Source organism: Trematomus bernacchii, unplaced genomic scaffold (genome assembly GCF_902827165.1).
Source record: "Trematomus bernacchii unplaced genomic scaffold, fTreBer1.1, whole genome shotgun sequence".
In the NCBI taxonomy this organism is placed as follows: domain Eukaryota; kingdom Metazoa; phylum Chordata; class Actinopteri; order Perciformes; family Nototheniidae; genus Trematomus; species Trematomus bernacchii.
The window spans coordinates 8,505,219-8,527,994 of NW_022987851.1; the positions used below are offsets into that span (position 1 = coordinate 8,505,219).

The following is a 22,776-nucleotide window of genomic DNA, read 5'->3' on the forward strand; positions in this document are numbered from 1 at the left end:
TACACAAAGCAGAAAGACCCTAAAGGGATTATACATTTCTTTGTAGGCCTTTGAGTGCAATAGGTCCTGAGAAAATTGAAAAACATGTTGTTTCAAAGAATATTGGATTGACACCTGTTTTTTGTATCCAGATAAAAAAAAGTATTTTAGGTCACTGCCTTTCGATTGAAGAAGGTTAAAAAAAAAATGGAATGGTCTGCTTGCCAACAGGCTATTAAACAAAACACCAACAATAACCCTGATGGCAAAGGTATTTTGTATATTTTCACACTGCTGCATTTTTTAAATATTTCTGCTTTTCTGGTAATGCATAGTACACTAAATGCTACCGTTAGGGAGTGTAAACAAAACAAAAAATCGGAATAATTGAAAACATGTCCTACCAATGACCCTGAATGTGTGTATTTAATCTGGTGAGTATGAAAATGTATTAACATTCAAAAATAATAACTCTCAGGCGACATTAATCAAATATATTACCTCACGCATCAAAAACATCTTCATTAAAATGTTGTCAGGTAGAAATGACAAGTTCATTATTTAAAGTGCCTGCGGACTGGGCTGCAGCAGGAGAGGGGCTCAGACGCATCCCCTCCTGCCTGCCTCACACTGGCGGCCCAATCATACTGCCGCTCCTGTCACCACAAGACATGCCTGCATTCATTCAGAACACCGCAAACTGACGCCACCTCTGACCCTGTGACGCCTCCATCTGGAAGACACGTCAGCACCCCCTACTTGTTTCTGCCTATGAGTGTGTTCAGCATCAAGCAGCTTGCCACCACACACACACACACACACACACACACACACACACACACACACACACACACACACACACACACACACACACACACACACACACACACACACACACACACACACACACACACACACACACACACACACACACACACACACACACACACACACACACACACACACACACACACACACACATAAAACCCACTGTGTTAGCTTGCTGACTGACAGGAACTACAGACTGTTCAACTTCACAGACTCTATTTTGAACCCGCGACAACTGACTGACAGCCCACTGAGGGCTGGATCTTGGCAGGGAATACAAGCTTTATTTACCAACCAGCAGGAGTTTTCCCATCACATTATGGATGTAATATGGACAACTTTGAAGTTTATTTGAATGGATTTAGACATTAAAGCTGGCCAAATAAAAAAAATTGAAATATTTCGATAGTAAGGCAAGTTTATATGTTCATAGTCAAATTACAAATGAACTCCACAGAACAGTACTGGGCGCTGTGCATAGTGTTTACTTTGCTTAATGGTAGAAAGGGATCAGAGCATGTTTATACATGTGACAGCAGGTGTCTTACCTTTGCATAGCGGATCTGTAATGCGCCTGTGTCCAGCTGTTTGACCCTGGAGTCATGTGTGGACACCAACACACCATCCTTCCTCCACAGAATGGTGGGGGTGGGGTTTCCTGTTGCCACACAATTGAGGATGACTGTGCCGTCCACAGCTACTGACTGATTGGCCGGGCCCTGCCGGATAACTGGAGGCGGGCGGTCCGACACAACTGTGGAAGGAGGAAGGAGAATGAGCAATTATGTGGAAGGTGGTGGGAAAAAACTGTGAAGGTGTTCATGTGCTGTAGTATGGACAACAGATTCAGACAATTACCTCCAGCCTGTGTGAGAGAAAAGACACAAAAGGCATAGAATCTGCCAAACAGCGTGTAGCAATGTTCTAGCATGTGAACACTGTAAGGGTAGTGCGAGTGGAATTACATCCAATTTTATGAACTGGAAACAATTTTCTAATCATTCAGCAGCAGGAGTCGAACTTAGCCAAATAAAAGCAGCGTAATTAATATGAAACAGCCTCAGATACTTCAGTCTTCTCGCTGCAGCTCTAACAGACGCCTGGCACTACCCATATGCACAGTGGCAGCCAACAATCCCCTGGCCCATCCCCCAGCCATAAAACACAAAACAAGGGAGAAAAAATCCCCCCAAAAAAACATCTAGCTAGAACATACAATGGTATTAGCATGAGGGTGTTTAAACTCCCCCTTCCTGCCTTTAAACCCTGTATTTTCATCCAGTACTCACAAAAACAAAGATGTAGCCTGTTCTTGACAGAAATAGAAAGGCTGTAATGGGCAGACAAGAAGAAAGGAATACGAGATAAACTTTAAATAAAAGCACTCTTTTATTTTGTCTCTACTGCGTCTGAATCATCATTTTCCTGCTCTGTACCATTATTTTCATTCATGGCGCTATTGATAACCATTTCTGTCAGCCCCAATAATTAACTAGTGAGTAACATTCATGAGGAGCAATCAAATGAATACCTCACAGCAAAAGGCAAAACAGGCTTGTATGTGCGATAGATCCTGAGAACCATGCTGTGGTAATCTGGGGCCGCTCTGGGCCGCTTTGTCTCTGCTTTTTTTTTGCCGGGGATGGTGCAATTACTAAAACATTGTCAGCATGACCTGTAATTACTAGATCTGCCTGCGGAGAAGTAGTGGCCTCAGCGCGGCCTTCTCACTTTAATAACTGTCATTATTATCCAGAGAGCATAACAGAATGAGAAAAGGAGAGAGAGCGAGAGATGGAGCATACCATTGTAGGCCTGAAATGAAGAAGGATATTTGGTAAATGAAGGGATGAATCTAGGTGTGTCATAGACAAAATAATAGCTGCCCAGATCTCTGTGGGAATGGTGGAAATTAAGCCAAGGTTGGTCCACCAGGCTGACAGGGATTGGCTAGCAAAGTAATTAGAGGACCCAATCCAGACCTCACCACACAGCCACAGTCTTCCAACGGTCGACAGCAGCAAGCCAGCAATGGAATACCGAAGGAGACATTAGCCAGTGTGAAGCCAGCGAAGCCAAATACTGAGCCACGGTCTGGGTGCACAGGCACCAGAGAGTCTCTCCCCCTGACAGGAACACATTGAACAGGCCAGACCGAACCTCACAAACCTCAATTTGGATATTAATATGCTCTACGGCAAGACCACAGCAGTTCAGATGAACAGCATTATCCGCATGAGCCAAAGATTATACGAAATACCAATATTTATCCACTCAAGTTTGCTTTCAGTTTTCCTCTAATTCCCTTTGAGACGTTGCTGTGTATGCAGACACTGGGATTCAAAGGAGGTTGCTCACCATCAGTGATCTCTAGCAGAGCCTTGGTGAGGACGCTGCCAGCAGTGTTGATGGCCTGGCAGCTGTAGTACCCCATGTCTGAGCGTTCGGCATCCGTGATGGTCAGGTCCCCAGACTGAGATACAGAAAATCGGCTGGATGGTTGAGGAGGTTGGTAGGAGAACAGAAGGTTCTGTGGGGGATAACATCACATACAGTAAGACTTTTATTAACTGATATTTGGCAAGAATACGTTTATTGGACAGGCAAATAGACATATGCATGCAACCATAAATAAGTTATTTCTGTAGCTTCACTTGAGTATGGGCAGGTTCTACAAATGTATACAAAGTGTTTTGAAATGGAAATGTTTACTGTAGTTTAGTTTGTTTACCTGACTGCCTTCCCGCTGCCAGAAAATGGCTGGCTGTGGGTTTCCAGTGGCTTCGCACTGAAAGGTGACGGTTCTGCCAACCCCCACCACCTGGTTCCTTGGTCTAACCACAAAAGCCGGTGGCACTGCAGGACAGACATGAGAATGGTTAGCCATTGAATAGAAAACACACCATATATTATTATAGTTATCATAATATAACAGTTACTAGTCTGGGTCATTTGAATATTTGAATGAAAGACACAAGGCGTTTGACTACAGCTACTGAATTCAGGCTCTCTTCAAAACTTTGCACAGTGTGTGCACAGCAGATTAACCAGTCTGCTGATTATATTCAAAATGCAGGCATATTGTAGATAATGAATAGAGAAAACAACGGTTACTCCCATGCCCCCTCATTTGCATGGGCAAGGGCATGGACCATTAAAATTTACATGGAAATGAGGAATACATTTGAGCCATCTGTCCATGCTGACACCTTCCAATAGTGCAGGCATCAACCAGAATGCAGTATCCATGCATCTTAATGACACATTTCATCTCAGACTAAGTCTGGTGTTCTAGCCCAAGGTCGTCCAAGCAGCTCTGCGGTGACATTAGGCCTTGCTGGTCTAATAGGCCATTCATGCAAGGACACAGCCTGAGTGCAGAGGTTCAGAGGAGGGCCAGTTTACAACTTCACTCTGTATTGCTGCTAAAATATCATAAATCTGCAAATATTTTAATGTGTTATCTGCAGGGGCTGTGTTATACATAAAGAAAGGCAATCTGAAAGCTGTCATTTGGAATACAGACATAATTTGTCCATGAATAAGATGGGCTGTTTGGTAATGCATAAAGGGGGAAATAATAGAATGAAATGATGCGGCTTTACCTTGGAGGCCCAAGCTGAGCATATTTTTACCCATTAATGTCCTTTTGTCACTGTTGCCCATGACAAAAGAAACATGATTGCTGATTGGAGGGTGGAGAAGTGATGGAAGGAGGATGGAGGGGGGGGTTGTGACAGCTTCCTGTCTCTGTCAGTGCGGTGAATAGGTGACGGGTGACATTTCAACTTACCAGACACAACTAAAAAGGAAACAAAAACACAACAACAAAACCCAAAGATGAATAAATAAATAATAAAACAGCATGAAATATACAGAGGAGGGATAAGGAAAATAACAATGTGATGTCAATGGGTACAAACAATCATGTCATTATTTTTCTATAAAACAAGGATATGTCATATTTCAACCTCAACTCAAAACCAAGGGACAATGTGATATGCAGCAATAACAAATTAAAATCAGTGATCAAGAATGAATTACAAATGTACAGAGATAAATGAAAACATTTGATTAATCATCCCTCTTAATCTTCGTGACTCAAGGACAGGAAAAGGTTGGATTAGGTACAATAAATGACAAAAAAAGCACAAAGAATACAATGAAATACACAGGACAGATGTTGTTTTTGCAATTATAATTTTCTGTTTACTTTTTTCCACTAATATCCAGATATAGTCTAAGGTGATTGTCCCTCTACCCTTAATGAGGTTTGGAGCATCCTGAGGAGCAGCTGCCTCACAGTCCCTCAAACACAGCCTTGCCGATGTTAGGCTGGTTCGTAAAACCACAAGGTGAATGTTAACTGTCACTCTTTGGCCATAAATCTCCCCTGGCCAATCACTCACCTTATCTAATCTGTCTGCTTCAACGGCTCCCACGGAAACATAAACGCTGTCTGTCAGAGTAATGACCACCCCTTCCCTCCGCCCCATGCTGGCCTTTAAAATGCAGATAAGACTAGCATCAAGCGCTTCCAGAAAAAGACGCTCACTGCTATCTGTGTGCGACAATCATGAGAACATACACACCCACAAACACACAAGCCCCTCTACAACACCTATACACATCCATTCATGTGTGTCTAAGCCTTTAATTAGGTAACCCTACCTCTCCCATGCTGCTGTGATCACAGTTGTGGACCTGGAGGCAGAGGTGAGTCTTAAATCTGACCAGGCTACTTTCTGTGGACTGTTCCGCTAGCTTACAGGGCAGAAGGGAGTCTCTATCATCAGAGCGACTGAGGAAAAACACACTGAGCATGATGACCTCCAGCCCAATAGGAGGCATGCTATGAACCAAAGACCACAGCAGTGAGATTAAATTGAGCCGTGCTGCTGTTCAGTGCGACTGAAATCAACACGAGTAGGAAAGCATGCATGATTAATATGAATCATTCTGTAGCATGCTGTAAATGCCCGTCCTTCTCTAGTAATTTGTACTAATACACAATGAAAGTCTACTCAACAGTTGGGTTTAATCAAATGCAGGGAAACAGATATACAGTAGACCAATACAAAGCATCAGTTATATATGTTGCAACCAACCAGGTTTTGGTATTTATCATCACTGTAACAGCATGCAGTTGGCTGACAGGAAAGTTCCTCCCCCCCGCTCTGTTTTGGCACCAGTTCCAAGTCTCCTTCCAGACCCTTTACATGGGTTATTAGCAACGCTGCTCTGGGGACTACCATTCCATTCAAGACCTTCCTACACATAAATCACTGCTTATAGCAAACTTAACCAGCTGAGGAAAAATAACACGTTGATTTTCTGAACACTGTCCAATAGGCCTGCAGTCTAAAACAATGTATTTACATTCCTATGGTTGAAGTCCGCTGTTGAAGTTTAATTAACAAAATATTCTATAAACATTATCTAACCACACCAGAACCAGAACAAAATGCCTTTGCCTGATTCTTAAGTCTTTCAAAACACACAATCCCCAGTGTACGCACAAACTAAGCAGACTTAACAGCTGAACAGTCCCTCACACTGCTACTTTCTCATGTGGCTTAGATGAATGATTTTACGATGAAACTATAAATACCACTGGTGACTTAGCCAATTATGCGTTTCTTCCATCAATCAATGAACTATTTTACTTGACATATTTATAAGTCCAAAGGAGGTGTAGTAGACTGACAAACGTGTGTAAGACAATAATTCACTGATTAAGTTAGTTACAAGAGCAGAGCATGTTGAAAGACAAATAGCCCAGGGCACCACTTCCACAATGTCCACATTGTCCACTGACAATCTGACCATGGAAGGTGTGAAAATCCCCCTCCGTCCACACAGAGCTGGATTCTTCTCACAAACGTGCAGCTCATAAAAGGGATTTGCTTAGAATTACTCCAAAAGTGTGAGGTGTGCATTGCAAATATGTTATACACCACATACACCATATTGCAATGATAAGCAGATTGAATAATGAAACTGCAGGGAAGGAATTCTATATCTAACCAGTTTCTATTTAGAAGAAAAATGTGATTGTAATTCCATTGGTGTTAACATCCATTTACAAGTCACTGCACATTTAGCAGTAAAAAGTTACAAAATTATTATATTATTTTTACACTTTGGCTTTGAATATTGGATTACCCATTTTGTGGTGTTCTACCAATTCCATAGATGGTATATTATTGAGCCGTTCATTGACTACTATGCAGGGACTCAGCAATCTTGCCATTATTTGACTCTTTATGCATTGACCACTAAAATCACAAACTAAACTCTTGCTGCCACATCACTGTTGTCTTCACTACAGCGGCATCTTACTACCTATACATCGTTTCACTGCTTTGGCCTCTGAAGAACTACAATTACCGGGCCTTTCTTTCCTTTTCTGTGCCCGCATCTGTCATTACAAACATGTCATTTCCGGGCGTGGGACTGTGGCCTGCTTGTCTTTACTTAGCTGGACTACTCAGTGCCCACAGCCTCCCGGCCTCCTCGTGTCCTGGTCTGGATCAACTCAGGGATCTGAAGAAAATATGGTTCTAGGAACTTTGAAATCTTGGAAGTGCAGCTGTCCGTCCAATCTAAGAGTATAATAAGAATTCATATTATTCCTCTTGTGCCTCTAACCTGTACTTACGCCCTAAGAAAGCATTGGCATTTTTGTTTCCTAAATCTATAGCAGAGGCCCTTGTTTACCAAAGTTTAATTGATTTAGGTGCTTTTACTCTTGTTTTCATGTCTATCTATTTCTTATAACATGGCGGTTGAAAGGCATAATGAGTGAAAAGAAGGCCAGTGCCTTGCTTCTGCATGTAGGCAACAGGGAGTGGGCCTGAGGTCAAGACATTTCATTTCCTATAAGGACAACGGAGGTTGTAGCCTTTCAAATATGGTACAAAGCTAGAAGAACAGCTTATTGAATTGTGCATCGAGGCTGTTCCCTTTCATTAACTAAGCTTTCATCAGGGATAGGAAGTGAACAAAGGCAATAAGAGGGGTAGATATATTGATGGATGTATTGGCAGGTGTGCCTAATCTTGCTCTTCAAACCAATCTAAAGATTGCTGTCTTGTGGAGAAAATGAAGAAATAATTGCAAAGGGTAGCCATGTGAAGATGAAGTATCTGTCTTTGTGGGTGGGGGTTGGCACAGGAATAAAATTGCCCTGTCTCTTTATATCTCTGCTGTGTTAACTGCTGGGAGTGACATTAATATGACTGACCTCACCGCAGAAACCTCTCTCCCCCTCTATACTCTTCACCACAATCGCCCCCAGCCCCATTTCCCAACCTGTTCTGCATCAGTGGCGAGCTGCCACCAAGACCTACACACTCACTGTCCCTATCTCCCATACATTCAACCGACCCCTGCTTTCCTCCTTTCTTCCCTCACCCGACTCCCTACATTCCCATTAGTTTGCCGTTAAATGCCCCCCTGTGTTCCTCTGATTCCCAGGAGGGTTTAGGGGTGATCCCAGCCCCCAGTTCATCTGAATGGTTTCTTTCTGAATGTTCACACTCTGTGACCGGCTGCTTTATATTCCAACTGTGTTAATAAGAAGTCCAATGGAGAGGGCCACAGGAAACGCACAGATATTCCATAGGTTCACAAATAGTACTGTATGTCTTAAAACATGACGGAAGACAGGCCTCCGGAGAAATGCCACTTGTATAGGGCAAATGAAATCGATTGCTGTTGAGCTCCCATGTGCACAACTATACAGCTATTATGGATTTTTGCATTTCTTTTTTATTATAAATCAATCAGCTAATTGAGAGAGAATAGGTGAAAGTGATGCCCCGATAGTAGTAAAGCTGCAGACTATCATTGCAATGTGGCTGGGCTAAATTGCAATTGAATCAGGCTTCACAGTTACCCAAAATAGAAAAACACCAGGAATAGCTGTCCAAGGGGCTGTAAATGAAAATACTGAACAGGGTGATAGTGGTCACAGTATTTTCTCTCACCGTGGACGGTGAGCGAGGCCGATGCCTCCGCCTTGCCCACCATGTTCTCGACCACGCAGGTGTAGGAGCCTACATCGGCTGAAGTCAGACGACGGATCTTCAGGGTGTGGTCTTCACGAATCTCATATCTGGATTAAAACGAATATCCATGTATCAAATGTTGACATATAAACAAAACCTGTGTATAAGCAGGCTTAATGCATCATGCGTCATCTGATGACACAGAACAAATATGTATTTGGATCTAACAAAGAGAGGGAGGATGGTATTTTGTGATGGAAAGGGGAGCAGTTGATGAGTCATACCTTCCTTTGGGCAGGTCACCATCGTCTTTCCTCCAGCGCACGGTGGGAACTGGGTCGCCACGAGCCTCACACCTGAACTCCACACTTTGGTCTACTAACATCACCTGGCTGCCTGGGCGACGGACAAAGCTGGGACGTTCTGCATAGCAAAAAATTAAATTAAAAAAAAAGCAAAGAACAGTTTTACATGAAAAATATTTGTACTTATTATACCAGCTATATTTTTTGCAATTCTTAGTTCTTAGTATAGTTAGGCTTCAGAGCCAAGAGAAAAATTAGATGTTCAATTAAATAAAGCCATTTTGAAGTTTGAGTTTTAGGTCCTGGGAGGTGTCCTGTAATGAAAATGATGTAATAATGTGAAATAATCTAGTATTTAATTTCACTAATTGAGTTTGTATACAGATATAACAAGGTAATAAACAATTTACGGTTAATGACACTGTTTAAAATGTACAATGTCCATCAGACTTTAACCAGGTTGGTTTATGATTAATCATAGTATTCTCATGCAAAGGGACACACTAAAAAATTATTTCAGTATAATTATTTATATTTACAAAATTGTCTCTGTTCTTGCTCTTTCTGACAGATTCACTGAGGAGAAGAGGAATAGGGAGTAACACAACTGGTGATAAAATCAGGAGTCTGGACATGCTCTCTGCTTGGGACACAGGAGGTCATTCATGATGAAATAGGGTGCAGCTGGTCATAGGAGACACACTGCTGGGGCCAGCATGGGACTCATAGTTAAGTGTGAGATTGGAGGTCAGCTCACACTCTATCTGATAAAGGTCAGTGACACCATTTAGTTCCCTGGGAGATAGACAATGGAAATGTAACATCTGGATTCTGTTTCTCACTGCAGACAAACAAGTGTGTGAATGTGTGTGCAAGAGTGTGTATGTGCATGACATGTGTGTTGCGTGTATGTGGACAACAGATTAAGATATTTTAAAAGAAGATTTATTACCAAGTACTGTGAGTTCGGCTATTTCACTTTCACGTTCTCCGACCATGTTTGTGCCAACGCACACATATTTCCCAGCATCGCTCTTCCGGGCATTTGTGATCATCAGCTTCCCTCCGCGTATCTAAAGGGAATAAAGTAAGAGGAGAGAGGCTTATCATTGAGAGGAAAACAGCAACATGAAAGTCTGAGAGACACAGTGGGCCTGTGGTTGACTCAGAAAAAAGAAAACAGCAGAGCTCAAACATTACAAAACATTTCCTTATTGCATTAAAGAAGGTCTGTGAGCACTTACTTACCAAAAGATCATTACAACACCAATATGAAATGTACTCACAAACACATAATGGCTTGGTGCTGAACTATTGGACTTTTGAGCATTGGGAACAAACTGAACTTTCTCTCTAGCCCATTTTTTTATTTTTGCACTCAGCTACCACTTGGAGTCTAAATCTCTATCAGTCGGCCCGTTCCTCCTTAGGGTAAGCTGAGCCAAAGAACACTTTTCCAATCCAACACAAATGTGGATCCCTGAGGAAACACCTGAGGCTCTGCAGGACTGTGAGCACTTTTCCAGTTGCCTCAAAGAGCTTCAGGACACTTTTGTTTTAAAGAATATTCTTCTTGATTTTTCCCCCGTGTGTGCATACAACTGCAAGTGAGAGCAAGTAAACATACATTCAAGCAAACATGAACAGCGCACACACCCAGCGCTGAATGTGTGTTTGTCCAGGTGAATGTCATGTCTGTTATTTCCCAGGGCTTTGATTACAGGCCAGAGGAGGTGCTTTGTTCTCAGGCAGTCAGAAAGACAGCCCCAGCACAGGCCCCCCAGCCCTTCTCTCAGCTCACAACCATGCCAGTCAGCGCAGAGACAGACAATAGAATGGTGCACCAATGATCTCTTTGGCTTGATGGGGGCTTTAGGTTTTAAATGCACATATCAGCGTGCGAGACCCGGGACCACCACCTGCAAGCATGTCATCGATACCCTCATTAGAGTACCTCTGACAGAGAGCTTGACACACAATATTGCAAATGCGTGACTACTATGTTAAACACAAGCCCTTCTTACATGTGTGTTCACTTGTGATCCATGATGCCCCTCAGGAAATCTACACCACTGTATTCCACATTATCACTTGCATATGACAGACACACTTGTGTGTATACGTTTTAGTTTTCATAAAGTCGCCAGGCTAAGATACTTGAAGGACAACTTTGCAACCGGATATATTTTTCAGGTTCTGAGGCATTCCTCAGCCCTACTCCCTGTTTAATATTCATGGTAAAGCAGGAGGGCATAGGGACTTGAAGAGGCTGTGGAAGGTTGGCTTATTTAGGGCACCCCGTGGTGCTGGAAGGGTTTGAAGTATCATTATGTTACTGTTTGTTTGAGGAAAGGCTTAGCAGCTAAAACACTGTGACACTCACAAGGGCCCAAGGTCAGGGCAGACCATACAGCAGAGAAAGAGGGGGGTGTACCGTTGGGTCCACAGGGCTTTAACATGAGGATCCACTTAAGGCCCTGTCCACTCTATCCATACTCCTACCTCTGTGTGGCAGTTTCCCATTCTCCACAGGCATATTTGAAGTGCCAGAGCAGCAGGGACTCTGAGAGCAAGTAAATGAATGCAGCAGCGGCCCTCTGTTTCTGCAAATGCATATCCAACACAGCAAAGCACACAGGCTGCTAAAAGCCCCAACAATCTGAGCATTATCCCTGCATTACGGGAGATGGCTCTATCCTGTTGCCTTTTGTCTCATGTCTTTTGGCAATGCTGATAATGAAGAAAAGCCTCTATTCAGCATGCATTCTGTTGGTAATCACACAGCGGTCCAATTTTCCAGGCTGATAATTAACCACAACTATTGCACAAAGGGAGAGGACAATGTGCTGCATTTTGGTTGTTTTGTGATGTCGAATTGCCCTAAGCAGACAATGGTCTAGGCTTATACTGGCATTATTCCTGTATATGTTTATTTATCCTTTATTCATGGTTCCTGCAAGACCTGTGTGACAAAGTTGAGAGGAATGCGGCCAGCTGCTGCTAGTGGCACGACAGCATTACAGGCTGATAGCGCTACCTCACTCTTTATGGCTCAGTGGGAAACTTTTCATAACCACCCCACATGCAGTCATGTGAGATGGCATACAGCATGTCATTGATATTTACACACAGCTGACCAAAATAGATAGAAAAACAGAATGGTTTATTCTGATGTGTCTGCCTTTCTCTGAAGTTGAGTCTCTCTTTGCACTGCAGCCACCAAAGCCAAGTCGACCAATCCCAGTAAAGTACAGTTCAAAGAGTAAACGGTTTGGGAGCTCGCTCTGATCACCAGTGATCACCAAGGAAACTGCACGTTCCAGCATGTTGCACGGTTGGAGGAATGAACTGAACCAAACACAACAATGTAGGCTGGATGAGGGGGGGCCCTTGGACGAGCTCAGCTGTTCATCACATTATAAAGATCCCCCCCCCCCCCCTCTGCTTGCTCTCTACAGACCTCAAGTCACTCACAATAAATGAAATATAACTAACTGTAGACTAACTGGTCTCATCATGATTCTCTTCTTCTAATACAGCTTTTAACACAGGAGACAGTCCTGCCTCCCATCTGTCACCATAGTTGATTACACATACTGAGATGATCATGTATGACGTCTAGCACTACTTTAAAAGTGGTAATTTGGGAACACTCAGTTTGTGAGGTTTGTGCTTGACAGGAAGTTTACAGTGAGTAACTCCAGCTGGTCCAAGTAGCTAATTTAAATCCATCAGAGCCTTTTTCATTTCCACAAAAGACCCAACAGTGTTGCAGACAAGGACACAACTTTGAGTCATTGAGCCTTTCTCACGGCAGCCAACATTTACTCTGAGGATTCCACCCATCAGTGCACAAAATCACATAAACATTACAGAGAGTAAGTCCTTACTTCCACCATGCAGGGGGTAGGATGGATGTTGTTGCAGAAATGATTTATAAACAAAATAAATAGTGTGAACATGTGTTGTAGTCAGTGGGACTAAAATATAATTATGGGAAAGGCTATGTGCGCAAGAACCATGCGTCACACTACATGAGTAATATAAGTACAACCAGAGCTGCTTTGTCCCGAAAATACCTCTCACACTAACAGCATGAGCTAGTTTGTCATCAGTTAAATGAACAATATTAAAAACATGACTATATTTTATTTTACAGAGTGTAAAAAAAGGATGCAATAAGCTAAAGTGTAACAGTGGGCACAGCTTGCGTAAATACAATAAATACATGCATGATCCAAATGTGTAGAAAAAGGACAAACAGTTTATAGAAAGGCCATAAGAGGTTACTGTGTGGCAGAGATTTCGTGCTTATCAGTAACTACTCACTTAACTCGGAGACAAATATGATTTGATTCTCGTTAAACTAGATTATGCGCTTGTTTCTTTCAATTATGTTGCTCAGTGGCAAGACTTGGACTCCTAATCTCCTGCCTGTGCAGCTTAGAGAGAAACAGAGAGGAAGAATACTCACACTGTTTACGAGTAAAATGTGCTTTCAGTGCTCAATGCACGCAACTGGCCCTCAATGAGCAAAACTGTGTTCGGTCATTTACAGTGCTCCGATGAAGACAGCCAACAGCGATAAATCACTGAATCAACTTACCCAGTAATGAAAATGTATTGAGCACAACCAGCCCATGGCTTTCAGCACTGCATGTCAGGCATACAGAGTGGAACATGTTTATTAGTACCTTGTAGTCATTATCTGGGGGAAATGTAATGATCCATGACTCTACTGTAAAGTTAGCCATTGTCAGCATTTGGGGACCAAACTCTTTGAGTACCAAAGAACTGCAGGATGTGGAGCCAGAACTGGTGGGGTTTTCAGGAAAATGGGAATCGGACACTCAGCTTACTACTCCTCAACACCTGCTTGTGTTGGAGTGCTGAGTCAGAGCTTGTACTGTGATTCGCTCGAGCATACATCCAAACAGCATTAACAGATGCAACTAAAACAACTATGGTCCCAAGTTGTGTTTTTTTTAGACATTTTGAGCAGGTATTATTTCAGACCATAGGCTAGCAAGCATGTAGAGCTGATTGATGCTGCAGTGCCGGCTGTGCTGTTGTTTTAATTAAAGCCGAATAATTGGTGGTTTGGTTGCAAATCAAATGTAAAGAGTTGTTTGGATTTCTGCAGGCGCTGCTGCTGAGTACAACGCTTCCCCTAGTTGATTTCATCAGCAGGCCATCCCCGATCAATGCACTGCTGCTGACTGAGGGAGCGAAACAGATTCTATCTACCTCGGTCATTAAAGGTTGTTGCCACTGAAATAGGCTGCTTTGGGTTCAGTAATTGCTATATGTGAATAATGAGGCAAACAAATCAATCTTTCAGTAAACACTGAAGTGGTGGTAATGACTCGACCTGCATCACTGGGTCATTCTATCTCATACATTTAAACACACCATCCTTAAATACAAAGCAGTATTCAGGCATTAATAGGATAACCTACGCGTGAGCAATAACAAAGTCACTAAACTTTACCAAAAAAAGATTCTTACAGTGATTCTCTCATCTCGGTCGTCAATGTTTACTCCATCTTTTTTCCACGATATGGTGGGTTCAGGATGTCCACGGGGAGGTTGACACTCCAGGACCGCCGGCTCTCCTGCCGCCACGATCACATCTGCAGGGTTTTGTCTGAAGTCATCACGTAAAACTGCAAGAAAACAGAAATGAAACTTTTAACAGAATGTCAATACTCCTTTAGGGAAAACAGTAAATACAAAATATAGATGTTTAAATTACACTTTAAGCTGTTGCAACATTAATAAAGCCCATGGCAGCTTGTAAAACAGCAGCCCATTTCCACACAGAGTTCCGCACAGATAATAAATGCTAAGCAAACATATTGATTTAATGCACCATTGAAAACAGTAACAATCAAGCCAAAATGTGTTCACAGGATATACAATGGACTTAGACTATGTATAAAAGATATGTATAGGCTACTGTTCATAACAACTTATACAGTTGCATTTAATGGCCTGTTGCCTCTCCAACCTTTCTGACAATAAGCTTTACAACAGCAATGATGAACACATATTTGTGCCCATCAACATCTCTAATAGCAATGACCTTCCTCTTTGTTTACTGAGCCACAACAACCTTCATGTAATCACACACACACACACACACACACACACACACACACACACACACACACACACACACACACACACACACACACACACACACACACACACACACACACACACACACACACACACACACACACACACACACACACACACACACACACACACACACACACACACACACACACACACTGATGATGGCCTCTCCATCATCACTTCTTCATCTCTCCCTGACAGTCCATATGTACATCCCTTGCGCTCATATGCTATATTCACATAGATACAAATCTACATTAGATCCAATCAAACATTGCTGCCTTGCTAAGGTCTTTGCTATAATATGATTCTTATTTGCATTGATTTTCCCTGGAGAAATGCTCTAAAAAAGATGACACGGCCATGGATTTTCATTATCCAACACATGAGATCCACACCTTCTTAGGTCTAATGTATTGGTACAAATATGAAACTGAAAAGAAGGTGAAGGTTTTAAAGAGAGGTACTGAGCAATTCTGGTATTCAATTGGGGGTAAAAGCAAAACTACAAAACCTGTTTTATCTAAAATCATTAGTCTTGTCTGCCTGCCTCTTCAGAATATTACTTCAGTATCATTACCAACTGGTAGTAGTTGCATCAAAACAGATCAATGCATGCCTTTTTTCTAAGGGGAAAAGGAACAGCACATCTTTAGACTCCATATCTACTGTGTTATAGCTAAACTGGAGGTTCATTGAGAGGAGAGAAGAAGCCACCAGATACTTTCTGCAGACAGCGTGCCAGTAATCACTTCCACAGCTTTACTGCACAAGCATATAAAAACCAATGAAAATATTGCTTGTAAATTTCAAGCTGAAATCCAGGCCACACACAAAGTATGCAAGGTCAGCAATCTTGGTTATCCCTTTGTATGTATGGAAAGTACATGTATGCTTGTGTCTGTGTTTAAGGGATAAAACCTTTCCAGTCTATTGTCTCACGCTCCTCAGCTTGCTCTAAAGTCACCTCAGTCACAGATCAAAGTCAGGCTCAACACAGGACCCCCTCACCTACTGACAGCCAACAAATTCCTCACTAAACCCTTTAAGCACTTAATTGGACATTGCTGAGCCAAGATACTGCTCTCTGCTTCTTGTAACGTGGAGTAGGAGTCCAATTCAACAGGAGCCTGCTTTTGGAGTCAGATGGGTTGTAATAGCTCTTTTGCTGAATACTCCCACCCACACCTTCCTGCATGCAGCTGTGACATTACCATCCCTAAATTATCTAGCATAGGAACAGGTTTTATTGTCTGATTGTCTGTTGAAGGAATATATTTACATATACATGCAGTGTGCTGTAAACACATGAATTACGATCATGCGTACATACGCTGACTCTGATCCAACTCAAACTCAGCGGTGCAGCTGTGATGCGAGTGAGCTCATTTGGTATGGTTAAAAGAAGATACAGTCATCCAGGAATGCAAATGTAAACACTAAACATCCGATCCATTAGAGCACCAGCTCCATCTGATTAAACAGTCTCCACTTCTGTCATGCCTGATATCAGACGCAACTGTTGGAGTGGTCAATTGAAACACTCTGTATCCAGGCAAAAGTTGTCCTTGAATATCAAAGGGGGTCAATATAATACTCATATTATACTTATGCAAAGGTTGTTAGCGTGCAAAACATCTATTCTTCTTGTTTTGTCTTAAAAGTATACAGATACTGATTCCGAATGTTTGAGCAATGTCGTGTTGATCAAGAGTGTTTACACTAAAAAGTTAAAGAGCACATGAGAGAATTCATGTGTGTAGTGCCTCACTAAAGCTTGTATTAAACGCTTGGTTGAGCAGGTTGAGTAACTTTAACGGTGACATTAAGTGCACATGGTCTCCTCTCAGTTGGTCTCTACCTCCCATGCTGGTTTCACCGGAACTCTCACAGCTAACATGCAGATGCATCTGTCCCTCTGGAAAATAAAAAGGGATGTGTGTGGGGAGGGAAAGAGGACAAAACGATGCTGTATTGACTGGTTGGAGGCCCGGGGGATAGCTGGCATCATCCAGTGTTTACACCCACAGCGCTGTGACCTCCACCCCTCCTTAGCAGCACTAGCTCCCCTCACCTCGCTGCCCTCAATCCTCCTCCACACTAACACCTCATTGTTATAAACACAGCTGAGTTAAGCGCAGCAGACAGCCAAGAACATCTGCGTAGTTGAAAACAAAAATCCTCTGGGATAAAGGCAACATGAGCAAGAGAGAGACAGAGGCAGCTAGACAGTCTGTAGGAGAGACAGACGGACACAGATCTGGATGGGGTACAAAGCCCTAACTCTTCCGCCAGAAGCCCTGTCAGATCCGGAGCTGTGGTAGAACCGGCTGCCTCTGGCCCCCCTGGTTTAAATAAGGCATCCAGCATCCCTCCTTCCTGTATACATACTGCATAAGGCCCCACTCGCCTGCCTCCCTAGCTGATTCTGTTCAAGGACTCAGAATTTGGTGGAAAAAAAGGGGATAAAGAGTCTCTCACAATGTGTGCTGTCCTGAACGTGTGTGTGTGTGTGTGTCTGTGTGTGTCTGTGTTTGGGATAATGAGCCTACTCTACCATTCTGTCTCTCTAGTGAGCCTGCAGCTGTCCCCCAGCAGATAATATTTCCTGCGCTATTAACAGGGAGGCCAAACTCAATGTGTGTGTGCGTGTGTTTGTGTGTGTACAGAGAGATTTTCAGTTTGAGGCTTAATATGTGGAAATGAGCCAGAGTCACAGGTCCCAGCATGAAGACGCCTCTTTGTCCGTCCTGGATTTGCTCAAATATGCTGATGATAGGATGAAAAAGAGTGAATATCCGGACTTGGACAGATATCAATACGCTTTGTCAAGGTAAAGGGATACATTCTGCATTGCATTATCCTCTTTTCAGTAGTTCAAGAACAAAACACATCCTATCTCATCTGGCTGACATGCCTCGCTGCAAGACAAACGGCTGACTGTGCATAACACAACCATATCTATCAAAGCAGAGGTTTAGTTTGCACTGACAAACATGTGTTGGGCCCTGCCAAGTCCAGTACAACCACACTCCACTGTGTGTGATAAATCGCTCGCCAGAACCACAGTAGCAAATTGGTTCTTTGCTGAGGCTAAAGCAATTAGCATGCCATCATTTCTTACATCCAAACCCTCCTTTAAAGGTCAGCGGAGATGGCTGCTCTGTGCATTGAAAACTCCCAGGTTCTTCACCCCCATTGTCCACCCACGCGCTCACACATAGGCAGATAAGCACACACACACTATTTTCCTCAGGAAATTGAAAACAGATGTTTAAATGTCAAATTAAAATGAGATTCCCGATCTGCCCCTTCAACATTAATGAAAATGAAGATGTAATGCCACACACAAGTCTGGGTGGGAAGATCAGATGAGCTTTATTCTGAGGAAATTAAACCGAGTACAACAAGCTTCCCCGCAAATCTTTGGGAGGATACAAAAACAGACCCACCAGGGAATTAAAGATTTATCAGAAGGCACCCGGAGTCAATCCTGCAAACAGAAAGATCACAGCGTGGGTCTCGCCTTTGGCTTCAGATTTTTTCTTGGAACAGAATAAGAATAAGGTAAGAGAAATAAAGAAAATAATGAAAGATAATCCATCTCTCTACCCGTTTGTCTCTCTTCCTGGTTTCCTGAAAGTAGATCTGCTTCTTTTAAACTGTTTAATTTACTCCATTTGCTTCACAAGCTGACACAATATTAGGCTTTTGGGAGTCAAACATCATCAAATATAACCTGATGACATCCAGAAGGGATGAATGGAGAGTATAACAAACAGTAAGTACAATATCAAATCGCCTAACAGGCAGAATTAGTAACTGCTGAATGCCTCATCTATTACTTTTCCATTAATTTACTGCCAAGGCCTCTCTTTTTAGAAGAATCTGTCTGAATAACAGCAAAATATAAATGAACATATTAGAAAAGGGAATGGAATGCTATTTCACATCACAAGATAAATGTCATAAATTCTCACTAGCTGACAAATCTATGAGTATTAAACTAAGCCTTACATTGGCTGGGCAACCCTCCAATGCATTTCATACGACATGCATGTATCCTTTACGAGTGTTGTTTATGCTATAAGCAAAAATATACCTTATTCAGCTCAGTTCTTCCATATTGATGCTATGTCTACACCTTGCCTCCAGCTCTGTCCTGTGGGACGAACACCTCTCTCATTCTCTCCCCCTACAACTCTCACTTTGTATCTGAATTTCTCTCACCCCTCTCAGCTATTTGACCCTCTATCTTACCTCGCTGTCAGCTCACACACACTGAGCGGCTTACATGAAAGAAAGGCTCATAGCCATGACGTTTTAACCCTTGCCACTCTATTGCAAAAGGCTGTTGCAGGTGGATAATTGGCCAGGGGCGTGTGTACAGTGTGTGTGAGTTTGGACTGTATACATATGTAGTTTTGCTGGTGGGTGTGAAGATATAATAGGTCTTCTACTGTACCTAGGTTTATCACTGCCTTCCCCTCCCTCCTCCTCCTTCTCATTCCCCAGTTCCCCCCTGACCCCACCACCAGGGAGATGAGATTGGACATGGCAGACTCCCCTCTCTTTCTCTATATGGCTCTCGTTCCTTGGCTCTGAGCTCATGCCCTCTTGCCTGGCCTGCAGACACTTGATCCTACCATGCAGCATAATACTGTCTGAGGTAGATGATCAAAGATATAAACTTCACAGCTATACGCAAATACAGAGATAAAACTGACACTGAAGGAAGTTGTAAATAATATCACAAGCTTCCCACTGCACAATGTGTTGTTATATATTATAATTACATATATACAATACACATGTATATTCATATGACGTTTTGATAAATCACGGAGAAAACCATAGCACCTGGCTAGACACTCGGGACATTCAATATGAGGTCACATCTGTAGAGTCACATTGGTAAGAAAAAAATTGACAGCCTAAGTACTTAGTTGACTGCAAGACGCTTTGTGGACACCGTAAATATGTCAACAACATCAGACAGACTGTTACCCAACTGGCCTTTAGGGTTTGCACCTGCACACCCCGGATGCCATGAGGTCATCCTCCAGATTCACAAGTGATGTCACTGAATGCAGACAGGATGCCCTTATTAACTCTTATAAACACTCAGGGCCGGAACAATAAACTCTTAAGAGTCCATAATACAGACACTGCTTTGCCTGTTAACATGTTCTCTCAACATGTCTGACTTACTGTGGCATGGACATTTGATCAAAGGGAAAAACGAAATGTTTTCTAAAATCCTTTGAAGATATCTCGACCGTTGCAGATCAGTTGACACTGTGTTTTGATCAGCATCCACAGAGAGTGAACAGCACATGTGCTACTTACTGTGGCGATATACAAAAACAAATGTAAACTACGCTGTGTAGGGAAATTAGTCAGGCCCTTGTGTGTGGATTGAAACAGGGGTAAGGTGAGGGGGGTTTAGGCATTTACTCTTTACTGTGCCAGGTGATTACAGTCTATACCTGGCATTAGCACCAAGGGCAGATGGCTTTTTGGAGACTTTCGCGGCACAGCAGAGAGCACATCTGCACTCACTGCAGCCGAATGGGGCTGCAAAACGCAGAGGGTAAATCTCAGTGCTTCATCCTTCACATTACACACTTCAAAACACATGCAGACCTCATGCACATAAGTATCCAACAGCAACTATGTCTGTACACGAAGAAACACACACACACGCACACATAAAGGAAAGCTTGCCCCACCGCCGCACAGACAGAGAGGCCATTGAGTGCCTGTGTTTGTTTAAACGGTCATAAGTCTTCTCGTCAGGCTTGGAGAAAGAGATGGCGTTTGGCGAACACTGCGAAAGGCACATAGGGCAGCGGGGAGGCGGGTTTATGTGAGTGACTGAGTGAGTGAGTGACTTGGCACCTCATAGTTCAATAAACAGTATCTGTGTGATTTGAGTGCTGGGTGAGCTGGAGTTGGACTTAAATAAAAAGTGTTTCGAGAGCTGGGAATGCATAGGCAGGAATGTCGGATGAAAAAACGCAGCTTGAGAAACGACTCCCTTGCTATACAAAAATGTTCTAAAAAGGAAAAAAAATACTAATCCCATAAAAGCCTTGCTGCCACAATGCAAAGTGTGTAATACACATCTGTATGGGATTATCACATTCAAATGTAATGATAAAAACATAGACAAAGCCATTTGTGGATTTGTCAGCTTTTGACAGATCAGTCAGACTACTGTCTGCATATGAAAGTGATTTCAAGGCAAGTGTGTTACCTGTTGTGGAAAAACAGAATCAAGTTTCTTGGTAACTGAAGACATGTATCGTTTTCTTATTAGGGACTGGCCAAGTTCAATTACAAATATTCCCTTTACACAGCATAGAGCTGATGCCAATGGATTACATTCTATTTCCATCCAGTTTCACAACGCAGTAAAATAATAATGAGGGAGATAAAGCTGGATAAATTAGGTAAACCAACACTTTTTTCCTAGTGGAGAATTGCCTTTATTTGCACAACCCTTGTAACAAAAGACGACTCGGCTATAGTAGCACCGCAGCAGTCAGCATAGCATTAGAAGCTCTTATGATGAGTCCTTTAGCAAGCCATGTTAGGCTGGACACTTCTTTTTAGTTACAAAGCCGTATGAGTCAGGCCTGTCTTCATTGATGTGAGTCTTGTATATAGCTCTCCTTACTCCCTGGGGACGAGGAGGACATGAGAACCTTGTCTATCACCATTCACTGTACAACACAGTCTTGAGCCTGAAGCTCTTTGCAAAGAGATACAAAAGAGCAGATGTAACACTATAGTACACACACACACGTACACCTGTAGAGAATGCTCTCTCATTCTCTGCCTCTGTTTTCCTCTCACACACAACATAGACCGAGGCTAGTCGGCTCTGTTATCTGCCCTTTGTAAACCGTGCCAAGGGGAATAAACATATTCATACAATACACGCAGAGTGAAATATGGTTGTGCCATCCTGTCTAGAAGACATGGGACAAATCACTATTCTCAATGTATTTGCAGCTAGTATATGAATAAACTCCCAATGATAAGCAACACTCTTTAACTATAACATTCAAAATAGCCTACAATCAAAAAGATAAAAAATTAGTTCTAGTTTTTCTTATAATTTGTCTGCATGTTGGTTACAACTGTCTCTCAGTCTGTTATTTAAACTCTAGACACAACTCAGAGTAAGAAGCATTCTCATGGGAATCACTTTCTACTAAAGAAATGATTCCTATAAAAATAGCTGACAGTTTGTTCTGTGGATTATCCAGAGTAATTTGATCCTGGAAAAAGATGTTGCATTTCAATTTGCTAAATGTAATTGTTCAACTCTGTGAGCTTTTCGTTGTGTTGTGGTAGAGGCAGACATCCCAGGGATTGATATCTCAAAACCTGGACATAAAAACAGCTATCTGCATGGATAAATACTGCTTCAGTTGAGTGAAAACATAGGTTTGATGTCGTTTTGGTGAGCTGACCCTTTTTAAACTCTTTCCCGTTTTCTT

The 22,776-nt window shown here is 42.5% G+C and overlaps 1 protein-coding gene across 2 annotated transcripts in view; it reads right to left on the reverse strand.

The window, feature by feature from the left end:
* robo1 (roundabout, axon guidance receptor, homolog 1 (Drosophila)) overlaps positions 1-22,776 on the reverse strand; it is a 156,514-nt gene that overhangs the window by 26,053 nt on the left and 107,685 nt on the right. For both annotated transcript variants that reach the window (XM_034113094.1, XM_034113095.1), the window contains exons 3-10: positions 14,633-14,790; positions 10,077-10,197; positions 9,104-9,242; positions 8,799-8,926; positions 4,601-4,609; positions 3,539-3,663; positions 3,166-3,337; positions 1,356-1,561 (exon numbers count right to left, since the gene is read on the reverse strand). In XM_034113094.1, coding sequence (XP_033968985.1) covers positions 1,356-1,561; positions 3,166-3,337; positions 3,539-3,663; positions 4,601-4,609; positions 8,799-8,926; positions 9,104-9,242; positions 10,077-10,197; positions 14,633-14,790 — 1,058 coding nt within the window. The remainder of the gene's footprint in view (positions 1-1,355; positions 1,562-3,165; positions 3,338-3,538; positions 3,664-4,600; positions 4,610-8,798; positions 8,927-9,103; positions 9,243-10,076; positions 10,198-14,632; positions 14,791-22,776) is intronic.